At 36.9% G+C, this 18676-nt stretch overlaps 1 protein-coding gene across 1 annotated transcript in view; it reads left to right on the top strand.

Annotated features, from left to right (window-relative positions):
- LOC107096271 (polypeptide N-acetylgalactosaminyltransferase 18-like) overlaps nucleotides 1-10837 on the top strand; it is a 256788-nt gene extending 245951 nt beyond the window's left edge. The window contains exon 10 of the mRNA XM_015392852.1: nucleotides 10113-10837. Within this exon, the coding sequence (XP_015248338.1) occupies nucleotides 10113-10259 (147 nt within the window). The 3' untranslated portion in view covers nucleotides 10260-10837. The remainder of the gene's footprint in view (nucleotides 1-10112) is intronic.
- Nucleotides 10838-18676: the final 7839 nt, after the last annotated feature.

The raw sequence follows: 18676 nt of genomic DNA, 5'->3' as shown, positions 1-18676 counted from the left end.
TATGTTTAACTGTAAAACTACTGTTCACTGGACTTATTGTGCATATTAAATCAAAGCAAGCTAATATTAGGTTACTGTTGTACCTCTCCTTTTTTTCATGGCTTATCCAGTGTTCAGCATCTTTCTCTTGCTCTCTACTTTTATTACTGTATGAGTCTGACTAAAAGACCTAAACTCTGCAGATAGTCCTTCATTGTTGTCTTGTGTTTTTGTCACATACAGACAGTGGGGCTGCCTTGCTGTAATGAAATTGCCTCAATACTCAATTTAATGGAAAATCACCAGTATGGAGATGTGTTAATATACACCAAAATGAGGCAAACAGAGTTGGTAGTATTGGAAAAGGGAGAAATTCTAGTTCATATGCAGTTACTCTTCATCCCAGATGATTCCAGACTCCTTAATGGATCTTCAGTTGATAGTTTTTATGTGAAACGATTATTTGGTTTTCTTTGCATCTTCAGTTTATAAACATCAACATATGATGCACCGCTTTTTCTTAGGCTTACTATTTGCAATGTTCCTTCATTTTTTAAGATATTTCTAAATGTTTTTCACAAAATTAAGCGTTGGATAAAAATGAAACGAAAATATATTACATTGCAAGAAAGTCATCAAAACATTTTTTTTCTTGATTGTTCATCCTAATTAAAGGAAATAGATATCTGCTAATTACACACTTCATGAAGAACGTATTTTACAATGAAAAGAACTGAGTTTTGATTTTACTTTGATTAGATTTTAAAATACACTTAATGCGTCCTTCCACTTTATTTTCTACCCTTTGTCTTGACTGAGTCTTTCGTTCAACACATCCTTTAAGCTGAATGACCTGAAGATTAAGTGTCCGGCTGACAGATTACCTGACTCGCCAGCCCGACTCCTTTGCCGGCCGGCCTGATGGCTCCCTGGCTGACTCGCTGTCTGACAGACTGATTAACAAGTGCTCCCACCTTAATAGCAACAAATCGATAGTGCAATCCAACTCTGCACTCTGCAGAATGACAGGAGAGTTGAGTACAGAATAGAGGACAGTGGGATGGATGAATGCCAAATGGCTTTCTCTGTAAGAGAGATGATGTTCGGGAACATGCAGGTTTTATTGCAGACTTTAACTTTGTGTACAAGTGATGAGCCAACTTTTAAGAAGACTCTCATGTTACATAGATGTTATGTGCTCTTTGTAGAGACTCTTTCAGAATTAAACACTAAATTATCTGGTATTGTGGGGATTAAAAGGAAATGAAGATTATTGTGATTAATTTGAGTAAAATTCTCCCTCTCCTTTATTATACAGTAAGCTCTTTGTGTCCCATTGCTATAATCTGCGGTTAAATGTCACAGCAGCAAGTTACAGTTATAAAGTCTGAAGCTTCCAGGGCTTGCTAAACCGACATGGATCGATGCAATATGTTTTTTAGTCTATTGGTAAATAAGATAAGGATACCTGGCATGTATGTTTGCAAATGGAGTACTATTTTGTACACCCCTTTGTGTCTGTGTTTTGTGGTTGTTTTTTTTAGGGATTTTTGGAAAGATGTGAAGCTGCATAGGAACTTTAGACAAGAACTGGGGAAAAAAAATGGGTTTAATGTTGAAGTAAAAAATCCAGGTGATGAATTGTGGACAAACAATTTAACTATTTGCAAAGTTGCCTAATCTGCTGTAAAAATAAAACACCTGATGAGAGCATTTAAGTATTTATTCAGATTTTATTCATGCATATTTCCAGGGAGCTTGTCCTGGAAAACTCCCCTCAATTTAAACTATTAAGGTACAAGCACGATCCAGTTGATAGATCATGTTTCATTAAGAAGGCCATTTCAAACTGCTAATTTAGAAACAGAATTACTGAGGCCGTAACCTTGTTAATATATTGATCATAAAAAGGTGTCACACTGCTGCCATGCGTATAAATGATTGATGAAGGAGCCGCAATGACCTTAACCAGAGTTGAATTATTGGCTAATTTAAGTAAAGTTCAGAGAGCTTTTAGTAAAATGGCTGATGAGATATTACTAATTGTATTCTACAATTAGCTGTAATCACACAGCCTAAATGAGCTTTTAACTGTTTAATTCAAATGAGAGTTTAACTGTTTAATTCTTGCAAATAATAAGACTTTGCAGAACCTTCTGAGAATGTTTTTTTTTTTTTTACCAAAATGATAACTTGTTTTATTAAGAAAAGAAATGTATATATACATACTGAGATAGATTTAGCGGAATATGGTTTTCTTTAATAAATTACATATTATTCATCATTAATAATATAGTGGCAGCAAAATGAAAATCCCCAAATTCACTATTTTTAAAGACTAACTTCAACCACTCTGAACCTCACTTCCAACCGTGCGTAATATTTGAAAAATACACATTATTTAGAGGGTGCTTGGTGGACCCGGGATCATATGGGGGGATGTAAGGCGAGGTATGATCTCGGGCTGCTACTGTTAGATGAATTGACCGCTACACAAAAATGAAAGTGAAATTCTCCCCGAAAACAAGCACTAGAACAGGAGCATCAACAACATTGCATCAATAATTTGGCCCCGGAAGCTGGGACTGAGTCATATTTATATAGAGAAGCAGAAGCACATGGATTAGATAAGTAGTTATTACAAAGTGGGAAGAATTAGACAGGTGAATGAAATGAGGCCAATTAGGCCAGCCCTCAGAGCCATGATCATGACAGCATGATGAGGTTGTTGGTGGTTTTTCAACAGCTCCATTTAGTGCCAACCTTCTCCGTACAGGCCTGCACCACCCAGGAACATATTTTCCCCTAGAGGAAATTTCCAAAGTTGTAATAGAAATTTTGAAACATGTCTTTTCCCACAAGTCCCTCCTTTATATAACCTTTCTTGGAGTCTACTTTTAGCTTTTCAAATGATCCACGTGGTAATAACACCTTTTATGTTGTCCACACTGCTTTGTCATGTGAAGGAGGGCTTTACTTTGCATCCGGGATGTTGGTTCCATTATCACCCTACCACATGCAGTATCATTTCTACTCTTAACCATTGGGTTGCTGAGGGTCCCCGAGAGTGCTGTTACATTTGCCACTCCATCTTGAAAACAAAATGGCTCCTTAACCACACTGAGGTGATAGCCTTTAATCTAGAATGGTCAACTGGTCAGGTGTATTCCTGTACTAATTAGAACCCAGTTGTAGCATCTGTCCTCCGTCATTAGCTGTTCTTAACTCATCTGAGAAGCTTTTCAAGGCTATTTCCAAACAGCTTAAAGCCCATCAAGCTACAGATAGAAAGATATTGAGAAGGAGAAAAATATTTTAAATATCAATATTTCTAGCGGGGGACATCCCCACAACCTTCCCCATGATGTATCCCCCCAACCACCAACTCCATCACAGGCTCCACTGGCCTGGCATCTGGAATAATATAAGTCATGTATACAATGAGAAAAATGACTGAGCAGTTAAATCTCTGTTGAAGGAAGAAAGCCACTTCTCTCTGGAAAAATCTGAACTAATCATAAGGCTTCTGAAACCTATGGACAGATAAGACCAAAATTCCAGGTGCGAGAACACGCCTCGCACGGTTAACCAAAGAGATTGTTAAAGGAAAGCTCTGTGTTTCCTCCTTGAAGCTGTCTCTCTCCTGTTCTTTCCCTTAGTAGAGATTACTCGGGACAATCTCTTTAAATAATACTTCATAATGTATATGTATTAAATAACCAAGAGACATGTTGGTTGTAATCTTACTCAGATCACAGAAGTTGCTTTGAGTTACAGAGCGCCGACCGGGCTCACATCTCCTGAAGTAGCCCTGAATTACCGTTATAGAATAATTTTATACAATTCCAGTATGCCACATCATCACATCATCAAACTTGTGGCACCAGTTGGGCTGAGTCAACTCACTTGTTTTGTGTGTTATATAATAACAACAAGAAGTGCTCTGATATGGAATATGTGAAAATGCAGGTTACTCATACTTATCCTTTTACATTTTGGTCATTTTAACTGTGAAATAGGTTTATTTTAATTCAAATAAGAAGTTTTTGGTTTTATACATTTTATATTTCTATATTTCAATAAACTGGGCAATTCATTTTGTGATAAAAATTTGAATCAGATTTTTTTCTATACATGCAATAACTTCGTAATTTGGGGGGAGCACAGGGTCCCGTCTCCTGACGTTTCTCAAAGATCCGTTTTGATCCCCTGCACTTTTTACTGTCCAAAAACAATGTTACACTGACACTCGTCGAGCACTAGGACCAAGCGGAAAACTGCAGCTCAAATTGAAGCCCGCTTCCCTGAATTTAGCCCACCCACAAGCTCCTGATTGGCCCTCCATCTTTTCTCGTGTGATTGGCTGTCACCGCTGTCACCCCTGAGCAGCTGACTTTGCAAACATCTGATGCACCACTGAATCAGGTCTGTGACTGGGCGACCACAGCGCTGCCTAAGTTTTATGGACTACCGTAGTTAGAACTGTAGGATCGCAAGTCTTTTTCTCTGCGTTCTGGTACGTTTTGGATTTTTAGATAACATAAACGATCAAGGAGTTAGGGTCTTGTAAAAAAACCTGGGTTTGCAAAAGACGAGAGTTGGTGAGGGAGTCTGCTATTGTAAATTAGGCATTTATGCTTCACTTTGGTGACGTAATCTAGAAGGGCTGTAACATCAGAACATGTGCATGCGTTTGTTTGGTTATTGGTAATCTCGCAGCCAGGGTGTCTGCAAGATAAGTGAGTAACATACCTCCTAAAACACCTTCACTGGCTCTGTACAGCAACAAATCCAAGATCCTCCACCACATTTTAAAGCTTTCTATAGTCTTGTAAAGCATATTCGTTTTATTATAGGTGCTGATAAATAAAATGTATGTTACATATTATTAGAATAATCAAAAACGGAAAATAATATAATCTATGAATGTGTTTTAATATATCCAAGCTGATAATAATTGTAAAACTATGTTATTTTAATGTAGATGGATTGTTTCACTATAAATTGTCCAGTTGTTCATATCATGCATCCATATAGAGGGATAGCAGAGATAAAAGAGAAAGTGGAGGAAACAAACACAGAAGAGCTACTAGAAATCACACTGAACTTATAAAATGGAGAGTTTTGGCCTGGGGGTCAGAGCAGTGCGCTTGTGCTCTGGGAAGGTTCCAAGTACCTGGTTCAATCCTTACAGACGGCACTCTGGGTCCCTGAGCAATACCCTTAACCCCAGACTGCACCCCAGGCGCCACACAATGGCAGCCCACTGCTCCCCAAGGGGAGGGGTTAAATGCAGAAAGTGAATTTCCCCATTGTGGGACAATAAAGGGATTTAAATTTATATATAAGTTATATTAAAAAATATTTGCATCGCCCACACTTCTGAAATCAAAATTTCAACCAAGACTTTATCTAGAATAAGCTCATTGTTTTGCTTAAAGGGTCAGACACTGCCAATACAATAAGTTAAAACAGAAGAGCCACATTGCTTTGGGCTCCTGCCTCTCCTTGTTTTGCTGTAATGAGGTGAATTTATTTTGTGAAACGAGAACATTTCAAACACAAGGTCACATGAATACTGGCTGTGGCTGAAAGCTGCCTCCTGTTTTTATGGTGCACATTAAAAGGCTGGCGGATGCCTGTTGGAAAGGATCCAAAAGGTCATGTGTTAGTGGGAGGGTTAATGATTCGGTTAATAAAAGGAAAAATATCAACCAGTGATGCGAAGTGATTAACCGGCATTTGCCAATTTAGAATTTATATTTACTTCGGAATACATGCTGCTTTATATTATTATGTGGTTGTTTACATTCAATCAGTATAATTGACTTTAAATAAGCAGGTGTTTACTTTTAGCGTCAGAGCAGGTTGCTTATTATGATTTTAACAGCGTTTTCTGCTCCCTGTGGTATGAAAATGATTGTGCAAACCTGCTAGTTTGTAAATGTATTTTAATATTTACCATGTTGATTACCTCTGTGCAGTAAAGTGTGCACATATGTGGTTGCCTAGAAGAAAATCTAAAGGTTAAGAAATGATTGTGTTACAAGCCCAAAACAAATCTGTTTCCTGGGTGGTAAAGTAGACAAGCGTGACATTTATAAAGTCATGGAGGTCTAATGAGGTGTAATAATACATATATTTGTACAGAAATTCCATTGTACAAACTTCACCTCCATGCACATGCAGTCGGATCCGTAAAATATCAGCCCCAAGCAATTATAACTGCCACATGATAATAAAAGCGCTCTATGGAAGTACAGTAAGTTATTCCCTTGCAAAATATTGCAGTGACGGATCGTAAAAGTGACTGGCAGGATCTAACTGGTCTTCTCTTCTGTTTGAGAATATTCAAGCTTGAAACAATTAATAGTTCACTTTTTGATATGTAAAAACTAGTACTGTCAATCGATTAAATTTTTTTAATCACGATTAATCGCATCAATGCCTGAGTTAACTCGCGATTAATCGCATTTTAATCGCAAATTTTTTTTCTGATTGAAAATCATTTAAATACTCTCGATGACATACAAAAAATACATACAGGCTAGGTTTGTGCCAATGTTCTTTTTTTTAATGAAAACAGGTCACAGACACTGATTTATGCCATAGAAACATATGGCAAGAAGATGGGGAGGCATGTAGCAAAAAATAACAAATATGTAGCCAAAAAAAGGCCCTGAAAACAGGCTGATGTAAAAGACAGTCTTTACAGTTAATACAGTCTTTTGAACAAAGACAAGCATTTTACCCTACTGCTATAAAATGCAGTAGAGTTAACATTAGATGTTAATTAACCAAGATAATAATGAACAATTTTCAATCAATACATCGAAATCAATAGACCGACATCACTAGCTGGAGGTAGTCTATGCTCTAGAAAGTTACTTTTCAGCCTCTTAACAAAAATGAGAACACACACCCACCCACCCACACACACACACACACACACACACACACACACACACACACACACACACACACGATACCGACCTGTGGCGTACACAGACAGCAAGAGTGCCGTAGCAGATTCCATTTCACCTCAGTAATCTGTTTTCTCAGCGTATTTCAGGTTGCTACTAGTTACCAGACACTCAACTTGTTTGTTGGTGGTGGGGCTTAAAGAAAAGGCACTAGCGCCACCCAGTGTATGAGCGTCTTTTTCCCTTGAGGAGCTCCGCTCTCGAAGCCTATGGGAAATGCATAGACTGGGGGAAAATAGCCCCGCCTTTCCGCAGGCTGCAGCGGGATGTACTTGGAAAATTGTACCATTAAACCACATAGCGTTAATCTCACGTTAAAAAAATAATCGCCGTTAAAATGGCCTCGCGTTAACGCGTTAATAACGCGATAATTTTGACAGCACTAGTAAAAACACTTCAGCGGAGTCAGCCAATTACCATGAATTATGAAAATGAAGGATTTATTGCCCAATTAAGAATCCAGACCATATATTAGATATCAAGATATTACATTACTTCTTTAAGCACTATACCAATGATGTCCCTCTGTTTTTGATATATCGTGCACACGTTGCATATGTTGCAAGGTACAGAATGGAAAGAATTCAGGATTTGATCTCACAGATTCCAAGGTAAAAGTCATGGCTGCTGACCAGTCAGCCAAAGTGAAACCCCCCCTGGCCAAGTGAATACACTCCACCGATTGGAGCCAATCAAGAAGGCCATGCAATGCATAATGTCAGTATAAGCTGACTCACTTACTTTATCCTGTCAGCTCGTGTTGGCAATGGTTCATTCTATCTAGAGGGAAGTTGGATTTTAATTGCTGCATTCAGAAACAGCTGATCAGGTATATAGGTCAATATTAGCTATGTCCTAATTATTATTATTAATATTATTTTTAATATGTTTTCATCTCCTCTTTAGTAGATTCAGGATTGTTTCAAAAAGAAAATCAAAAACCAATTTAAGCTAGTGTAAAAAACGTATTTGCGAAATTTAGTAATTTCATTTCATATTTGCTGTTTTCATGAAGCTCCTTAGATAATACACTTTAAAATGCACAAAATGAGATTATTGGAAAACAGAGTATTTGCATAGATTGCTATGCAAATGGCTGCTGTTAATAGTTGTGGGCTGTTTTTTCTTGTGTTCTATGTTTGCTAATGATATAGTCATGATACTGTCTGCTCCCATCGACACCGTTTAGTAACACCGAAACACTAGCATCCACCATTACTTTTTTTGTTGTTGTTTTTTTTTCAACATAGCTTTATTGATCATAAAGTCACAGTGAAATTTACCATTACCTCCGTAAATACTCTTCATTCTTCATCTGGGCGTGTCGGTCTCTTTTAAGTTCGAAACCCATCAGACCAAAGTCTGAAAGTGGAGGCATGTAATTAGGAGTATGAAAAACCACAAAAAGATTGGATTTCAGAAAAAAAAAAAATTGAATTTAGCATCAAGTTGCTGTATTGGCGTAGCCAAACAGCCATGTTGCTCTGGAGCTGTAGGCTGCAGAGTCCTGCACAAGACTACTACCACTCATTATAAGAACGCATTCATAGGCAAAGCATATTTTTGTTTTTCCTTAAATAGATACCCAGCAGTTTCAGAGTCATCTTGAATTAATCGTAGTCGATTCCGTCTGTAATTTCGGTATGAGGTGAAGACTTTCTGGCAGTCTTAGGCCACGTTCATACTGCAACCTGAAGTGACCCAAATCCGATTTTTTTGGCCCATATGCGACCTGTATCTGATCTTTTAATGGCTGTCTGAACAACACAGATCCGATTCTTCCAATGCGACCCAGGTCACTTGGCTATGTGGTCCTGAATCCAATACGAATCTGATCTTTTCAAATGTGACCTGTCTCTGAACAGCCAGGTCGCATTCATCCGACCTGAACGCCATAAATACCCGACAGAGGTCACTATTCTGGGTCTTGCTATGCAGAAGCGGGAAGAAAAACAACAACCATGCAGACAATAATGCGGAGTGTAGTCTTTTTTTTTTTAACCATCTTGAAAAGATTTAGTTTTTAAGGTTGGGAAAGTTTGCTAGATGCACTCCAGCACTACCTTCCATGTTTACTTACTTAAACATAGAGCACCCTTGCTTGTGATGTCATTGCGTCCTCTACTGCACATGCTGGACACTTGCGTTGTATAAATGCAGTTCACACATGAGATCACATACAGTTGCCATATATTTGGAAGTGTGAACGGAAATGCAACAAAAATCGGATTTTACAAAAAAAATTGAATTGAGCATTGAGGCCTCCAGTGTGAATGTAGCCTATGTATCTTGAATCAGACTTGGACTTGATTCATACTTAAGTTGCAAAAATAAAGACCTGGCTTTGACCCATGAAGTGGGACTCAGATCTCTTTAAAAAACCTTTCTTTTTTGCAATCAGGAGCAAAAACAAGTTGATGTGTTATCTGCCACTATGACAGGAGATCTCTCTACCATTTAATCAATTGTATTTCCTGTTGTGTTCATTTGGACATTTCACACTCCATGTCATTTACTCTGCAGACCATACTACACTAATTATCCTAACATTTATTATTTCTCTTGTTTACTCATGTTATTCATTTTTATGTAGATAATTACATGTTTTTCTAATATTTTTTGGATATTCCTTGAAATCACAATAAGGAGAAGAAAATTGTGAATTTAAGATTCATAGTGAACAATATGAACTTTAGGTCGATATGAGATAAACAGAACTACATTTGAGAAAAATTACTGCTTATAGTATTTTCAGTTTGTTTTTCTTTATATATTGCATTTACTTATTTATATTCCCTCTCTGTGAGCGAGCCAGACAATAATGCAAAATAATTGCTGTTCTTTTTTTATTTAACGTGTATCTAATGAATTAAAATCACATTTAATAACTGAAGAGCTCTAATTCAAATGTATGTAATGTAATAAGTATGTAAATGAAGTGAAATATGTTCTCCTGTTGTGATGCTAGTGATTGCACTTATAAAGCTTAAAGGCAAAAAAGTTTCCCAAGAAAAAAGCCTCTTCAAATGTTAGAATGCAGGAGGATATTGGTGAAATCTGAAAACAGTCATTACAGCTGGGTTGGTAGTAGAGCATATAATGAGGTGCACGACTGATTGCTTTCCTCATCCTGTTTCTCTTTTTCTGCAGGGGGGAGCCATCCAGAACATCGAGTCTCAGCGTTGCCTGGAGCTGGTGGAGAGCAAGCGATCAGAGCTCCCCCTCCAGCTGGCTATTCAGGACTGTACTGGTCAGAAATGGACCATTACAAACGTTTTGACTGTCCTGCCGCAGTGAACTCAGTTTGGATGAAGTTATGAGGCACATAAAAAAAAGCATTTGAATCCAAACAGTGGGGAAATGTTCCAAAAACTGTAAACTTTGGACATGTTGTTTCCCAGAATGTGGACAATAAATTACGTGCTTCAATTATGCACGGATCATCAATAACCTAATAACCTTCCCCTACCAACAAAATGAGCGAGGAGGCAGCCACAAACGGAGAAGATGCAGTTATAGCTTCCAAACCTGCAATCAAAATGACATATATTGTTAGTTTTTTAACAGGAAAGGCACATGAAACCATGGAGGCAGACTGTTCATCGCAGACGTGGGCTTGCTTTGTTATTTGGGGTCTCTGTCTGCAGTTTGATATGGTGCCTGAACCCCCATCTGTCTCATTGCACAATCATCGAAACAAAATATATGGGCGTAATTATAAGTGTGTATATTTTGGGGGCTTGAACACACTGCAGAAAACCTGTTACAATGAAAAGCAGCTGACATTTTTTCACAAATTATTCATGGAAGGCAGTAATAAGTTGTAAAAATCTGCATCGCAGGATGCTTTGAAATTATAGTATCACAAAAAGCAGATAGGGTGTAATGCAGAATATCAGCATTGTGACTTTAAACTCACACAGTGAAAGAAACTTTGAGGCTTCGGAAATAGACTGAACTGAAGCAAGAGCTCATTTTTCAATACATGTTTGGTCAGAAATGAGGATTTAAAAATTTGATGCGACCTCTCGTAACATTTTCAGAATAAGCACACGGAGAAGCAAAGATCTGTTATCATCACAGAGATTTCAGAAATAAAGAATTTTTCATTAACTTTAAGTGTGTTCGATTCAGAGGCTGCGTCCTCTAAGGACCCGGTACCTCCTGGACCGTGAGGAGGTTGGAAGAATTTTGGTTATGGATTCAAATAGGTCCAGCCTTCTCGGACATTCACCTCCCATACGCTTTATCGCCTAGCAACCGTAAAAGTTGACACACAAAGCAGGCAAAGAATAGATGCCGGACTTCTTACTAACGTTCTGTGTGCTAATAAAATTTTCGAGGAGCTTCAGCAGCAGTACCGTCATCGCGAATATCATATTTCTTTTCCCCACACTGCTCAGATATTGGAATCTATGTTTGTCAACCAAACACATTTGCACAAGGACAGAAAAAACATTAAATAAACCGAACATTATCACAAATATTTTCATAAATTTCAGACGGAATTATTCACATACTTGTATTATATTAAACTCCACTTACAATATTCACCACTGCTCTGCTCCATTTACCTTTTTCCTCTGAGCACAGAGCAGCCAGCCTGCTTGGACTCGAAATTTATCACGGGAACCCCAGGCTATGTAGGATACACCAGACCGATCCTTCAAAACGGGCTAAAAGAAGGAAGCATATGGCGGCTGTGTAACGAGTCTTCCAATCTGAACAGGCCTCTGCGCCGCGTTTTGATGTAATCGGGCGAAGAATCTGACCTTTGGAGAATGGAGCCGCTGAATTCCAACTCAGCAATGCTGTCAACACTGGAAGAAATGAATAATATTTTCACAACTTAAAAAGTCAGTTTAATTCACACTAATGTTTCATTATACAGAACTTATTGCTTCATGATAAAGTGGACTAAGACCTTTTTTTTTAGCAATATTGTCTCACTGTAAAAAATGAAACAATCTCTTGATACATTATTTTTCTACAAAATAATTGGAACCCTAACCTTTTGGCACCCTGCTGTTGTTAGTCAGTATAATCCTATTTAGGCCAATTTATTTACCAACTCCTTATCATATTTATGACATTTCATAAGGGTTCCGGCATACACTAAGTGAGGATCAAATATACTAAACTATGCTTTCTTTTCTTCACACTCCAACTCCGGTCCTCAGAACCCACTGCTCGACATGTTTTAGACGTCTCTCAGCTCCAGCACACCTCAATCAAATGATTGGATTACCTCCTCAGATGCTCCGATTGATTAAAGCCTACATTTATTATCAAGTATATTTTCTAAATATTTCTATTTAATTTTGAAATGTTGGGAAACTACGTAAGTGACTAATTTAAATATAACAAAATGTCCTTGATTAAGTGAATTAAGGGTTTGCATATTTTATCATATTATGGTGCATTGCATCTAAGGTTGTGTATATTTAGGTTCCTCACTTAAATGTTCTAAAAATCCCCATCAACATCTCATAAATCTTTAAAAGGAACAGTGTGTAACTAACAAACATCACCTCAAAAACTAAACCACTGTAATAGATTAGAATGAGTTTTTTTTTATAAATGCATAGGGGGCGGGGCACCCAATAGGAGACGCCATGTTAAATCCCAATTTTTGATCAGTTTTGTAACGTTCACATTTTCCTTGTATATGAAATATGTGCTGTCGGTGGCGAAAGACTTTAAATAAGCAAAATACAACAAACATCATTTTACTTTCTGCTGTCTATTGCAATGGAAGACCATCCATGCTCTTACCAAAAAAGGAAAAAAGTAATAACTGAGAGTAAACAAGTGTCCAAATTGGCACAGCTTTTACCGGGCGAAGACAATTTATGAGGGAGCTTCAAAATGGATGAGGAGGTTTCAGGCTTTATGATGGACAGGAAAGACAATTCAAAATAACAGTGAAGTTTATTGTGGTGTTCTGTTAAAGACAGGGCAGTGCAGTCCAGCAACTACAGTCTTTCTCCCAAACAGAGAATACTTGTCTATTTGTTAGCCTCCACCGACGAGCTCCAATGCAGCAGTTATCAGCTGCTGGTATTTTTAACAGAAGACAGACCAGACCAGCGAAGGCTTATTCCATGCCTGTGTTCAGAGAAATGTTCCCTGGGTTTAATTTTATCGAGTGATGGGGGTAGCATGTCACGCCACAGCTTCTGTAGCAGGTTTATGCTGCGCCACGCTGCAAGGTGAGGCACCAGTTGTTTGTTTATTATTCTGTTAGTGCTAATAAAATGAAATTTGGCGGCTTTTTGTTGCAAATTATCACCCAGTTCCATAAAACAGAAGCATGTGAAGAAGAATTATGGATCATGTTACAAAAGAATAAGGATGTTTATTAAAAGGAAATTGCAAGGCACAGGAGCTTGATTATCTAAATATTTCTGCTGTTTTGTTTCACTTAAAATGTGGAGCAATGAATTTGTTGGTAATACACTTTACTTTGCATTTAGCAGAAGTGTGGATCAAAGGCGCATGGAGGCAAATCATAAAAAGGCTGTGGAGAATTGGGACATGCTGGAACGCAGATTGAAGTATGTAAGGGCAAAAGCATGAGTACTGAAACAGAGCCTAATATATGCAGGACCAGGGTTGAGGACCTCTGATTTACAGGATCTAGATAGTACCATGATATCTTGCCATATAACATTTTCAAACATTACTGATAATGATGCAAAATTAAATAATTAGTCAGGTTAATCCAATGTCAAGCTGTCTGCTTTTCTCGGCTACTTTTAGAACACTATACTTTAACAGCAACGATATTCACAGCAGAGAACTGGAGAGGCAATCCTTGTTTATAATATAAAAACTTTGTAAGGTTGGCAGGTGCGTTGATTACTTTCCAAAGAATATGAGTCCACAGAAACGCTTCAGGGTAGATGTAAAGTGGATTCTCTTCTTGGCTTTCCTCCGTTTTCACTGACGCGTTTCTTTGATCACAGTAAAAAGCGCTCCAAGCCACTGAAGCTCAAGTGTTGCTTCAATATTACAGCAGAGATTTGGATTTATTCCACCCGGCTCTTTGGTTTGACTGACGCCAGACATCAGTTAAGAAGACACGGTATCCAGCTGAGTTGAATGAAACCAAACTAGTGATTGTCACACGATATAATAAAAAGAAACGGGGGAAAAAATGCAAAGAGTGAGCTGATGTTTGATAAATTCTAAAGATTTTCTTTTCCTCAGAGCTGTGTGACCAAAGTCAGTAACACTCGGATTTAAAGATGAAACAAACATGGAACAGAACATCAGCCCCTCTCTCTTGACCAGTTTGATGAACATCATTAAAATCAACCTTTTTTTCTCTGTCCATATAACAAATCCATTTCCCCCTACATATATCATCCTTGTGAGAGATGCTTGTGCATCTACTGTGTTCTGATAACACCTGTTAGGGTTTATTTTTAGATTTTTACTCAAAAAGAGCCTTTCTGAGCTGTAATATATTCATATTTCTAAAGTAGTGGGAAAAAACAATAAAGAAAAACATAATTTTAAAAGTCAGCCAAAGGTTGCTGAGGAGAAACATCATCGATGGAACAACATAAAGGAAAATACATAGAATTTGAGACATCTTATGCCCAAATTGAGCTTATATAATACATTATTTTCTAAGTGATAATAAGGAAACAAACTTTTTTGTTGTTGTTGTTGTTTTGTTTATTATTTTTTATGTTTTTCCTTTTATTGTTAGGGTCGAAGTTATCAATTATGACCATAGTACCATACTAATTCAAATCCCCCCCGACAAATACTTCCTCCCCTTGCTACGGAGAGGTGAATTGAACCCAGCAGAAACATTTAATTAACTGCTATTTCTTTGTGTTTTTTCTTTTTATGATGGACCATTCTTGCTCCAGATAATAAAGCTTGAAAAATTACAGACAGTTTATTTTGAAGGAGAAGGTGAATGGCTGGATAAGAGGCAGTTACAGATTGGAAAACAAACTGTTACCACCTGCCTTTTTATCTTTTCTAGTTTAAAGGTACATAGCAACATTATATGCCTATAATAAAATGACCATAAAACATTCTATCATGATAAATAAGATCAAGGTATGAACCAATCAATCAATGTATCTATTTGGCTGAACAATTATGCAAACAATTAAAATTTGTTATTTTTTTAACCAATATTGCAATAGTGATTCCATTTCAATTATTCTTTGCATTAACCACAAGCTGTAGATGTTTTTCTCCAAAGATTCAGTTTTTTCATAACTTTAAAAGCTTGATTGTCCAGAGTCCATTGCTGTAGGACGTTACTTTATCCTTTGTGAAATGTATCCTAGTGAAAAAAGTGCTTACTTCTAATTGCATGTATGGATCTGCACCAGTGGCGGTTCTAGACCAAATGTTCCAGGGGGCCGGGAGGGGCCAGAGTGGTTTCATGAGGGCACAGAAAAGCATGGAGCAAAAAAAAAAAAACGGGCAAGGTATTCAAATATATTAAAAGAGCTGCATGAAGTGAAATTTCTTCAATCAGGTTTGATTATAAATCTTAATTTTAATTCTTCTAACTGAACATTTTTATTTTTGGCTGAAAAATGTTCATTTGGATTATCGTTAAAATAAAAATCCCTTAGCATAGCAAAAATGCAACTCAAGAAATGGTAGCTATATAAATATATAAAAAAAAAGATAAAATAAAGCTGTTATTTGGAATATTAGGTCAATATACATTCAACATTTAGGAATTTGATATATTTTTAACTTCATTTAAGTTAAAAAATTATAGTTTTCTCTAAAATCAGAATTAGAACTCAAGAAAAACTGATAAACTTAGCTGTGAAAGTTAGAGTATTTTTTATTTGTTTTAAAGAAAACAACAGATGAAAACTGGGATCCTATCTTAATATCATTGAAGCTATAACCTTATTGTTTTTAAATAATTAGTAAAACTGAATTTTTTAAAGAAAAAAAATTAAATAGATCCAGAGGACCTATCAGAAACCATGTCTGCTCCAGCGCATATCATCTATCATCATTAGATTTCTCTTAGCATTATGTCTTTAGTACAAGGGCCACAACAGGGGCCAGGACATGATCTACAGGGGCGCTGGCCTGTGTTGGCCCCTGTCTAGAACCGCCCATGCTCTGCACATTAGCTGAACCTTTCTTTTTAGGTGCAAACCCTCTTTCAGCGTATCACCGCCACCTAAAGGCCTGGGGTGGGAAATGTAGCTCCTTACTCTTATGTAGTTTAAATAGCATTTTGTTAAATTGGGATTATATTGCAAATGTAATTAATTGCTCAGCTCTCACTGAAACTAATAATGACATTAATAGTATCAAAATAGTTATTTTAAATATATACAAGGGGCTTTATTTGATAACAAATATAGCACAAAATAACAGAAAACACAAAATAACAAATGGTATGCTAGCAGTATAGCGAGCTACAGGTAAATAAGGAAAAGGCAAATAATGTTGCTATGTACCTTTAAAGCTCCTATAAGCAACCACTCTATTAAGATTTTTGTTGATCAACTAGAATGGGCCCTGCCTTCCTGCTGTCCCATGTGACACAGAGGTTGTTTCTTATGGGACAGTATATGCCTCTCTATGCCATATATTGCTATTCAGAATTTGCGGATCAAAAGCATACATAAAGATTCTAACTTTTAATTTACTTTCTTTTATATGCCTACCTTCAAAAACAGTGGAAAGCTCAGTTTTGTTTTGTTTTTGTTAATACTATCAAGATTGGTTTGGGGTTTTTGCAACAAGAATTACAGTTTCAATCAATAAGCCTGTATGCAGGTAATGGTTTAATATACAGATTAATTAAAAAATGAGGATTGTTGGCCGACAATCAATTGTTTGCCATAAAAACAAAAAAGTAATCTTCTAACCTTAAGCAACATTTTTACTGTTGCTCCAACACTAAAGGAAAAATGTTCTTTCATTTGGCCTAGGCACTATTATTAATGAATAATGTTTTGCTGCTAATTAACTTTTGTAAATCTGTGTAGGAGTAAATCTGCAATCTGTTAGTGGACGGATTAACCGCCCGCCACTTTGTCTCTGTCCAGTAATGAGACTGCAGCAAATAAGACCACTGTGACTCTGTCAGATTTCCATCACAAAATGTTGCAGAAAAGCTCTAGAGGGTAACTCAGACATGAAAGAAACGCAAGACAGTAAGCAGTTCAAACGCTGTAGAGCGAAATCGCTTCTCTGTGCCTCGTTATAAAGTACCGAGTGCAGGACGCCTTTACTCAAAATGCTTCTACTGAAAAGATACGTTGCATAAGGTCCTGGTATTATAAGAAATGTTTTTGAGACATTCATTACAGCCATGTATTTATTATTTCCTGTGCTTTTACTAATGCATTTGAATTTTAGTTTTATTGGTGGAACTATGGTACAAACAAAAACATCAAGGTTTTAAAACAACAAAATCTGCATTCAGAAATTATTTAACATAGATTTCTCCCAACTGCACATTTTCAAAATCATATATAAAGTCTGAAATACAGTGCTGTTAAAAGGTATTTGCCTCATTTCAAACGTGCTTTATGCTGCCATAGAGAAGCTATAAAGAAATATTTACAAGTTTCAGGATTAATATTCCATACTCCTTCTTCTAAAGAAAATATGTTGCTTGTTTAAATCAGTTGGTTTCATGGTACAGAGTTCCCTTATATACATAATCCATACACATTAAATGGAGCTGAAGTTTAGTTCATGAATGCACTTCAATAAAGGACTGATCTTCAAAGATCCCAAAACAGCACTGGTTAATCGCTTGTGCAAAAAAGAAAAAAAACATGTGAATTTACAAAAGATTACATAATGGATAACAGGTGTAGAATGTATTTGATCCATCCTATTTAAGTAAGGAAGCAGTACATCTGGCAGTTTTGGAAGAAAAAAATATGAAGTTCAAAGCAAATGCTTTGGAGGCAGTAATGATATGATAAATATCTGAATGGAACTTTACATAAATATAATAATAACAGAGGTTCAAGATGAAGAATAAATATATTAAAATCAAAAAAAGGTGATCGACAACTCCTCCCTCAACCTCCTGCCTGTCAGGGATACATTTGTGAAGCAGCCATTGGAGGTATTTATTTTATATTTATTTCATAGTAGAAGAATAATGCTTCACGTTAATTTATAAAAAGCCCCAAAAAGAAAAATGAATCTGTTCCCTTTAGTGTTGTCTGACAGGAGAGATTTTCTTGGTGAAATCTTGTCTCTTCAATAGCTGAACTACTCAGACACTGATGTAAGAAAGCACGTCTGCTGCTTCTACTAACCTTTAAAGGTTTGTGTTGCAGACTGAATGCAGAGGCCTGTTTCATAAAGCAGGTTTAACTTTAAACTCAGACTCAAATCCTCAACTTTGAATTTTTCTGGCCAAAATAAGTTGTTCTAACAAGACCTGAGCATCATCTGGTGGGGTTCCTCCTCATTTTGATTCTGTCTTACATTACACAGTAAATATTAAGTGGCTGTTTGACGGTGCAGTTGTTTTCTATAAAGCTGTTAAAGCACATCATTGTTCTTTCGCTGATTTCAAGTTCTGTTAAAAACCTTTTAAATAAATCAGTAATGCTGCTAATGTGAGGACGAATAAGGTCTGGATGTATGTGTTGGATTGTGAGGTAGCGCGCATAAAGATAACTTTCTGAATAAAGAACATCGATAAGTGGTCTGAGAATCCTCTCCCTAAAAAC

This window comes from Cyprinodon variegatus, unplaced genomic scaffold (genome assembly GCF_000732505.1).
Source record: "Cyprinodon variegatus isolate N-32 unplaced genomic scaffold, C_variegatus-1.0 Scaffold610, whole genome shotgun sequence".
Classification (NCBI taxonomy): domain Eukaryota; kingdom Metazoa; phylum Chordata; class Actinopteri; order Cyprinodontiformes; family Cyprinodontidae; genus Cyprinodon; species Cyprinodon variegatus.
This window is presented reverse-complemented; position numbering and strand designations above follow the sequence as displayed.